Source organism: Cucurbita moschata, unplaced genomic scaffold, assembly GCF_002738365.1.
Source record: "Cucurbita moschata cultivar Rifu unplaced genomic scaffold, Cmos_1.0 Cmo_Scf00027, whole genome shotgun sequence".
Lineage (NCBI taxonomy): Eukaryota > Viridiplantae > Streptophyta > Magnoliopsida > Cucurbitales > Cucurbitaceae > Cucurbita > Cucurbita moschata.
This window is the reverse complement of record NW_019268543.1, coordinates 3,109,395-3,119,514: the sequence shown is the minus strand read 5'-3', so window position 1 is coordinate 3,119,514 and position 10,120 is coordinate 3,109,395. Positions and strand designations below refer to the sequence as shown.

General features: G+C 37.0%; 1 protein-coding gene across 1 annotated transcript; it reads left to right on the top strand.

Moving 5' to 3' along the window:
• Positions 1 to 3,542: 3,542 nt before the first annotated feature.
• LOC111462804 (protein spalten-like) lies at positions 3,543 to 7,808 on the top strand. Its single transcript, XM_023106549.1, has 4 exons — positions 3,543 to 3,827; positions 4,119 to 4,247; positions 4,332 to 4,402; positions 7,374 to 7,808. The coding sequence occupies exons 1-4, from the start codon at positions 3,705 to 3,707 to the stop codon at positions 7,621 to 7,623; spliced, it is 573 nt and encodes a 190-aa protein (XP_022962317.1). The 5' UTR covers positions 3,543 to 3,704; the 3' UTR covers positions 7,624 to 7,808.
• The last annotated feature ends 2,312 nt before the right edge of the window (positions 7,809 to 10,120 follow it).

Here is a 10,120-nt window from a genome sequence, read left to right as displayed (position 1 = left end):
GTAAATGACTGTGTTTTATATATATATATATATATATATATATATATATATATATATATATATATATATATATAATTTTCTTACGTCATTTAACTATTTTTAATTTAGTGGTTGAATCTAAAAAAATAAAATAAATTAATTTAGTTTTTTTTTTTTTGCGAATGAATAATTTAGATTAAAAATGGTTAAGTGTAGCTTTACTCGATTTGAACAATCCGATAAATTTTTTAAAAGAAAATAAAAAAATCGATACATGCATGGAAAAAAAGAATATTTTATTGTGGACCAAAAGATACGGAACCAAACCAAGTTGGAATCCACGTGGCGTGGGATTGGTTGCACACGTGTCAGCGCGGCGTGGGGTTGGCTGCATGACGTGCATTAGGTGTAAAGCATAGGGCAAAAGTGGGTAATAGTAAGTCTCTATTTTTTAAAAAATTAAATAAGTTTTGTGAACTTCTAAAATATTTGACATATTCAATGAATATATTTATACCGAAGTTTAAATTTTGTATTTAATAAATTATTAATATTTCAATTTTATTTTTAATAAATTTGTTCAATTAAAAGTTGAAGGGTTTATCTATAATTAATATTTTATTTAAAAACAATAATGAAAAAATGTCTTATATACTTTATAAATTATCTCTAATTTTTTTATTTTTTCCTAAAAATTTAATGATAATAATATTATTTTTTAAAATTTACTAAGTATATTTTTTATGAAAAAAATATCTTCTACACTTTATAAATTATCTTTAAATTTTGTATTTTTTTCTAACCATTTAATGGTAATAACATGATGTGTTAAAATTCATGATTATATTTTTAAATGTGGTATTTGTTCATATTATTTTTGAATTTGTTAAAAAAATTTAAGAGTGCTTCTAAAATTTAAAACGCTTTTCAAAAATAAAATATTAACGGGTTTTTATCTAAAGTTAATAAAATATTTATAAATTATTTTTAGTTTAACAAATTTTTGAAAATGTAAAAATAATCTTGAAGTAGTTTAAAGTTATTTTTATTAATTTGACGTTATTGTTAATTAGAAACTGGTGTATTTCATAAAATCCAGAAAAAGTCACGTGGGCTATTCATTTAATCACCGTCACTGTTTGTTCAAATTCGACGCAATTACGAAAAGGTGTTAAGAATATTTAGTTCTTAATTATAGTTTAATGTATATATTATATTTATTCTTTTATTATAAACAAATATATTGTATTCATTTATGGTTCTTTCCCGTTTTTTATTTGATGTCATAAATAGAGTAGTGGTTTTAGCAAATATTCTCAATTCCCGATATCTTTTTTAGTGGCCACATGACAGTAATCCGATCTGTTAGACGACCTCAAAAGGGATGATTCGGGCCTGCTTTGGTGGCGGGAGACTGGACTGATGATCATTGGGTTTAATGAGTAAGGCTCTTATTGGTGGTGGGCTTGTTGGATTCATGTATGAAAATTTCTTCACCCACAGATCTCATGTCCCTCTCCAAATGGCCAAAGATGTCTATAAGATTTCATTGGGAAGGAGTCCTTTTCAGAAAATCAAAAGCAAATGCACGAGAGCTTATATTCAAAGTGAACAATATCATACAATTGTAGAGATTCGTGGTCAATATAGTACCAGAGTCATATTTGAGGGCTCTAGATAAAGGAGTCGAGCCTCAATTAAGAAAAGAGGTTGTTCCAAGATTCCATAGGTCTCAAGGGAGGCTCTATAATGTACTTTGTTCGAGGGGAGGATCGTTGATAATTGTCGAGAGGGAGTGCCATATTGGCTAATTAAATGAATGATCATAGGTTTATAAGTAAGGAATACATTCCCACGTTGCCTAATTAAAGGAATGATCACAGGTCTATACGTAAGGAATACATTTTCATAAGCATGAGTTGTTTTAGGCAAACTAAAAGTAAAGTCACGAGAGCTTATGTTAAAAGTGTAACAACCCAAAACTACTACTAACAGATATTGCCTGTTTTGGCCCGTTACATATCGTTATCAGCCTCACGATTTTAAAACGCCTCTACTAGGGAGAGGTTTCCACAACCCACGCCTCTACTAGGGAGAGGTTTCCACATTCTTATAAAGAATATTTTGTTCTTCTCTACAATTGATATAGGATCTCACAATCTACCCCGCTTCAGGGTTAGTAATCGATGTAGGATCTCACAATCTACCCCACTTCAGGGTTAGCAATCGATGTAGGATCTCACAATCTACCCCGCTTCAGGGTTAGTAATCGATGTAGGATCTCACAATCTACCCCGCTTCAGGGTTAGTCTCCTTGCTAGCACACCGCTCAGTGCCTAACTCTAATACCAACTGTAACTGCCCAAAACCATTGCTAACAGATATTGTCCTCTTTGGCCCATTACGTATTGTTGTAGCCTCACGGTTTTAAAACGCGTCTACTAGTGAGAGGTTTTTACACCCTTGTAAGAAATGTTTCGTTCCTCTCTCCAACCGATATGGAATCTCACAATAGGCATGACAAAGATCGATTACAAGACGGGAACAAAGAAAATGAGAACATGTAGCATATCAAATGCATTTTGCTTACAAAAAGTAAAAATATTAGACCCGCGTGAAGCTAGAACTCAAATTCTCTCAAGGTTAAGATCTTATAAAGCGTGCCTAAACAATTGCTAATAAATTTATGGATTGTGAGATCCCACTCGGTGCCTAGCTCTAATACCAACTGTAACAACCCAAAACCACCGCTAATTTGTTTTGGCGCATTACATTCATTATCAGTATCACGATTTTAAAACGCGTCTACTAAGGAAAAGTTTCCACACCCTTATAAAGAATGTTTTGTTCCTCTCTACAATCGAGGTAGGATCTCACAATCCACCCCCCTTCAGGATTAGCATCCTCACTAGCACACCGCTCAGTGCCTAGCTCTAATACCAACTGTAACCGCTCAAAACCATTGCTAACAGATATTGTCCACTTTAGCCCGTTACGTATCGCTGTAGCCTTACGATTTTAAAACACATCTATTAGTGAGAGATTTTTACACCCTTATAAGAAATGTTTCGTTTTCCTCTCCAACCAATGTGGGATCTCACAATAAGCAGGACAAAGATTGATCACAGGACGAGAACAGAGAAGATAATAACATGTAGCATATCAAATGCGTTTTGCTTACAACAAAGTAAAAATATTAGACTCACACAAAGTTAGAACTAAAAAATAATGTACCACATATTGTGAATAAATAATTTTTAAAAAAATAATTAAAAAAAAAAACAACAAAACCTAACCGTGACTCATATTCAGGTCATTCGAGTTACGAACCGGACAAGCTGTCTTTAACTCAATTCAATCCATATATATAGTCTATCTCGAATATTATCTAATTTTTCTACTTTTCTTATTTAAGAAAATAATAATAATAAATTAGAAGAAGACCGGACTCAACCCAACCCGACCCGACTCAGCCCACGAGACTGTTGAGGTGAGTAAAATTGACCTGAAATTGTAGTTAAAAAGGAAACATGAGCATATTAATTGACGAAATTGTGATGCTTTTCGTTTTGGCCTAACTTTATTTTTGTTATTCCTATTCTGAAGCAGTTCTTCAGCTTGGGAAGGAAGGAGTGTTAAGAACAAGGAAGACGGGAGGGAGAAGGTTGTTTCTTCTGATATAGAGCCTAATCAATAGGCAAAAATCCTAAAACCTAAAACCAATTATGGTTTCAGAGCCCAAATCCACTGTTTCGAAGCAAAAACCTGGTAATCAAGATGGCGGCTCCATCAAGAACTCAAATCCTTCTTCCAAACACAAATCCGTCTCTGTTGTCACTAAATCCGAGGTACTAATTTTGGAAATCTGTCGCGAATTGTTTTTTCTTTTTTTGTCTGAATTGTTTTGATGTTTTGAAACGCATCTAAGATCGGTAAGAGTAACGGATTTGGGGTAATTGAAATTTGGAGTTTGTGAGGGTTCTTTCAGTTACTTCCGATGTTGTAATTTCGTATTTCATTGGGGGATTCACCTCATTGGGCGGGCTGCTGTTCTTGGTGGCTTTGGAATTTTTTTGAATCCTTCCTTTTCTCTGATCGTTGATTTTGAATTTGGGTTTCAATTGATTTGTTTATGGAAGGTGAAGTCAAAGACAAGTTCGAGTTCTTCAAGGGCGACAACAAAAACTACTACGACTGTTACTACTGCTAAAGTGAGAGAAAAGAAAGTGTATAATTTGCCTGGTCAGAAATGTGATCCCCCTGAAGAGGTTTGTACTTTAATACTTGATGGTTTTTGTTGTTGATATGATTGATGAACTCATCATTCTTGCTCTTTTGTATGCTATGAACAGAGAGAGCCCCTTCGGATATTTTACGAGTCCTTGTCGAAACAGATACCAGCAAGTGAAATGGCAGAGTTTTGGTGCGGTTTGTTTTCTGATATTCTTTTGAGCATTCTTTGAGGTCTTTATAAAACGATGAATATAGTATTGATTTGAACCAATCCATATGCTCCCATTTTTAATAAGATTTCGACTAGAAGCATACAAGTTCTGTAATATGCCTCTCTGTAGATATATGGTAATCATGTATATAAAGGTATAATCGGTGATTTGAGAGCAAAAGCAATAAGAACTCCGACATAGAATATTATTTCTAGTGCTATAGGATACGATTGATTAGCTGATAGTTTCGAAATTTGAAGTTGGTTCATTAGAACCATATAAATCGTTACCAAGAGCATGAGCTTTAGGCCTATGATAATCACTGATCGTCTCAATCAGTGAAGTTGGATGATGATTATCATCCACATAATCTACTACTACTTTAGGTTTTCTATTCGAATTGTAGGGACTGAGTGCAGTCGAAATTGTACACGTGAGGCTGCCTTTTAGGGACAGATAAGCTCTGTCAAACAACTTTACCACTAAGTGTTTCCTTTGTGTTTTGGTTATTCCAGTTTTCATGTGACACTTGCTCAGTATTTTGGTTACTCAGACAAGATGAACCATTGGGTTATGACTGAAACTTTTCATGTCTGATCTAATATTGATGATAGAAACGACAGATTGGATAAGTTGCTAGCTCTTCATATGAAAACAAATCCAACTTTATGCAAATGTCTTCCGCTGGAAGCTTATGCTTATATTCATGATGGAGAATATCAGAATTGAGTATAATAGCCTGCATTTGATCCTTCTATGTTCTTTCTACTTTCTGAATTTGTTCATTTTGTAACTTGAGTTTATGGATAAGGTATAAAGTGTGCAATGTGAGTTATTTACATGTGACTGACGTGTAGAGAGTGTGAGATCCCACATCGGTTGGAGAGGGGAATGAAACATTCCTAATAAGGGTATGAAAGGCTGTTACAGATGGTTTCAGAGTCAGACACTGGGCGATGTGCCAGTGAGGAGGCCGAGCCCCAAAGGGGTTTGGACATGAGGTGGTGTACCAACAAGGACATTGGGCCCCGAAGGGGGGTGGATTATGAGATCCCTCATCGGTTGGGGAGGAGAACGAAGCATTTTTCGTAAAGGTGTGGAAACCTCTCCCTAGCATAGCATTTTAAAAACTTGAGGGGAAGCCCAAAAGAGAAAGTCCAAAAGGGGAGCATGTTATTCTTATAGAACATGTTTGTTCTTGAAGTTAAAGTTATTTATTTAGTGTTGTAATCATTTTTTCATATTATCACCTCAAGGGGTGGTATTGCCGGTAAGAGCTTAGGACGATTGAGGAAATTTCTCAACAAAGGTCTTGGATTCAAACCACCCAATAAGGAACTTAATTAATGAAAACCTTTAAACTCTCAATGTGCTATCATTTGGGCGGGAGAAGTCTCTCCATGGAGTCGTAGGGTAGGAATGAATTCCACATATATCTCGAAATAAACAATTAAACAAAAGTCTTCTTTTTTTTATCATCTGTTCCTGGTTTTAATGGATATATTGCGGGGCAGCTGTAACGAGCTCAAGGAACTATGTTTAGGTGGAAGAGTATATTTTTCCGCCCCCAACAAGATTGCTGTTCAAAGACAATTATCTTGTTTTAGGATTGTTAAGTTACATGAGAAATGGCTGGATCATGGACTGAGTCATTTGTTTGCCAGAATGAGAATTCTTTCCCTGAGTGAAGGTCTGGTGTGATTTGTTGGCTTTTAGGAACAATGCACCAAAAATTGGTGTCTCCTGATGGATTACTGGTTGATATTAAGGAGCGTTAACATTAAAATAAAGGTTGTATGAAGTTGATCTTCTAGGAGAGTTGAGAACAAGTTTTTTCTTTTTGTTTGAAATTCATGTGTTACTTTGGCAGTTCTTCATGCGAAAGTATGGATTAAAAAAGTTGTGAGATCCCACATCGGTTCAGGAGGAGAACGGAGCATTCTTTAAAGGGTGTGGAAATCTCTCCCTAGGGTGACGCGTTTTAAAAACCTTGAGGGAAAGCCCGAAAGGGAAAACTCAAAGAGGACAGTATTTGTTAGCGGTGGGCTTGGGCCGTTACAAATGGTATCAAAGCCAGACACCGGGCGATGTGTCAGCGAGGAGACTGATCCCTGAAGGGGGGTGGACACGAGTTTGTGTGCCAACAAGGACGTTGGGCTCCGAAGGGGGTGGATTGGGTGGGGGGTCCCTCATCAATTGGAGAAAGGAACGAGTGCTAACGAGGACACTGAGTCCCGAAGGGGGGTGGATTGTGAGATCCCACATCGATTGGGGAGGAGAATGAAGCATTCTTTAAAGGATGTGGAAACCTATCCCTAGTAGACGTGTTTTAAAAACCTTGAGAGGAAGCTCGAAAGGGAAACCAAAGCACTTAGACTTGTGCTTGTGCTTAGACTTTGGAGTGTTACAAAAATTCTAAAAGCTGAATTTGCACTTGAAGAAGATTTCAAAATTATAATGTATAAGACAGGACATAAGACCTTCTGTAGCAATTAGCTCTTGAATAGTTAAGATCAAAGCAAGGTGCTGTGGGTTTACGAATTATAGACACAAAGGTTTCGTGTTTTTTGGTACAAACAGGATTCAATCAGTGGTCTTATGTACTTAAACACCGATTTAGGATGCTCAAATTTAGAGATAAAAAGAAAGCTAGTAACAATCATTTTCATGTCTTGTGAAAAATATCTGAATATTTCATGTCTTGTGATTTTTGAAGCATGCCATTATATTTATTGATATATTCGTTATTAACATGAGATTGGTAGCCCTTTGTTATCTCGTATCAAATATTTGAATCGTGTATCCTTTTCGTCGTTTCATTCTGTTAAAACGAGATTGCTAGCACCCTTATTGTCTTGGGTTGAGAATGCATCTCTTTTCAACATTTTTATGGTTTCTGTGCATTACTCTATTGAGAAGCCAAAAGGGATAACCAGTCTAAATTTCTAGGATGATGGAGCACGGCATGTTACCACCCGAAAAGGCGAAAAAGGCATACGAGAAGAAACTAAGAAGACAAAAGGAACAGAGATCCGGGACTCCGATTAAATCACCAAAACCGCCGAGCAAACCAGAGAGTTCGCAGAGGCCACAGCAACCCTCTAAGAATGGCGATCTAAAAGCAAAGCAAAAGGTCACGAACGATAGTGACGACGACGACGACAACTTCATTCTAAGTCCCAAGAGAAGGAAAATGTAGGGAAAACACACCCGCCCTGCCTTCGTTCTTTATTATCATACTTTTCGAGGAATTACTTGATTAAAATTTCCTTAGAGTTGATTATAACCCAACAGTATTTACCTGGACATTCTTTTATACTCCACAGCTGTGTATGAACAATAATTTTAGAAGAGACGAGTCTTATGGTTCAAGTCCTTTTCATATTATGTGTCATTTATCTCCTTTTCCATAAGAGGACCTAGTCTGAAATCCAAGCCTAATTTGCCAAGAAATCTAGAACGACGGAGACATTGTGAGATCCACATCAGTTAGAGAAGTCTCAAAAGGGTATGGAAACCTCTCTCTAGTAGATGTGTTCTAAAATCGTAAGGCTGACGGCGATACATAACGGGCGGTGTGCCAACGAGGACGCTAGGTCCCCAAGGGGAGTGACCCACGTTGGTTGGAGAGTGGAACAAAACATTTTTTATAAGGGTGTGGAAATCTCTCCCTAGTAGACGTGTTCTAAAACAATGAGGGAATGCGATACGTAACGGACCAAAGCGGACAATATTTGCAATTAATAGGTTTGGGCTGTTGTAGATATATACTCCCATCTGCTTCATTTTAACACACGAACGAGGACAACCCATTTAAATGGTAGTTAGAACGAGGCGAGATGAATTTCACAGTCGTGACTGATGCAGCAGAGGATAACACAGAGAGATCATGTTATTTGTTTGAAAGATGATGAGAGGGAACCCATTTGGGGAGGTAGAAAAAAGAAAGTATGGGAAGTGAGGCAGAGGGCCGTAGGAATCCATTTTTTTTTTTTTTTTTAACCAAAAGGAAGGGACCAATTTTCCGAGAGGTAACCATCACATACACATGTCTGACAACATGTTTCATGGAGCTTGTCACTCTCTGTCTTTATTACACAAACAGCGACACGTTCTTGAAAGCTACTGCATTCAATGGAGTTTTACTTCCTCTCCATTCCCATTCCCATTCCCTTCCGTTTATCGATGGGTTCGAAGATCAATAATAATAGCTCAAGCTTACTACTAATAGATATTGTCCATTTTAGATCAGTACATATCGCCGTTAGTCTCATGATTTTAAAATACGTCTACTACGGAGAGGTTTCTGCACCCTTATAAGGAATGTTTCATTCCCCTCTCCAATCGATGTAAGATCTTACAGTTCACCCTCTTTGGAGGTCAGCATCCTTGGTGGCACATCTCCCGGTGTCTGACTCTGATACCATTTGAAATAGCCCGTTTTAGTCTGTCACATATCGTTACTAACCTCACGGTTTTAAAACGCGTCTACGAGGGAGAGGTTTCCACACCCTTATAAGGAATGTTTCATTCCCCTTTCCAACCAATGTGGGATCTCACAATCCACTTCCCTTGGGAGCCATCGTCCTTGCTGGCACACCACCCAGTGCCTGGCTCTAATACCATTTGTAACAGCCCAAACCCACTACTAGCAGATATTGTTCGCTTTGGCCCGTCACGTACAGCATCAACCTCACAGTTTTAAAACACGTCTACTAGAGAAAGGTTTCTACACCTTTATAAGAAATGTTTCATTTCTCCCTCCAACCAACGTGGGATCTCACAATCAATGACCACTCTTCTTAATTTTACAGCAGAAACAAAACATCACGACACGACACGGAACCCATTTGGATTCATTTAGTTGATTGTGGAGGGAGGCAATGCATGTGACAGAACCAGGGGGAACTGAGGTGCATGTTATGGCTAGCTTTGTTGTTGACCTTTCATCATCAGTTGAGTCCCATCTGGATCTTAAGATCAAATAAGTGGCCTGAAACTACTGCTGCAATGCAAAGATGAAATATCTTGCATGTGTTGGTTCTGCATTTCAAACCTTTAGTCCTTTTGAGCTTATTAAATACACATCCAAAAGTTGGAGAACTTAGGAATTTTGCAGGCCATCAGGGAGAGGTTTGGTGTACCTAACCATATAGGAATTCATTGTGCTTTGCCCCAGTCTTCAATCCCCTTCTTCACCTCAACATTCGACCCGTTCCACAATCGGTTAAACTCGTATGGACTTTGAATTGTATTATCCATGTCAACGACTATCCCGTTCCCTAATCAGCGTGATCGTTTTTCGTTTTTGCTCAAACTTGGGTGGGATTTAAAATTTCGTTACTGAAATCAACACCCACCCTGTTTCACACTCCCATCAGGTGAAGATTTGAACCTACGACCTCGTGGAAATGTTACATTCTTTAAGATAGTACCATTAAAAATCTCGGGTAGGTTTCAAAACTCGTTATCCAAATCAACAACTATCGTGCTTCATGACTTCATGGAATTGTTTTATTGTATAGATCTGTTAGAAACTTAAACTTTAACCTCAGATTTATCATAAATGTCAATAATCATGTAACAAAAAGAAAAGGGTAGATGTGGATAGTTTATTTTGGTTAGGGTTTAAGTTATCTATTTATAATCAAAGAAATTACAAGGATATAGAAAGAATAATAAATGAAAAGATAACT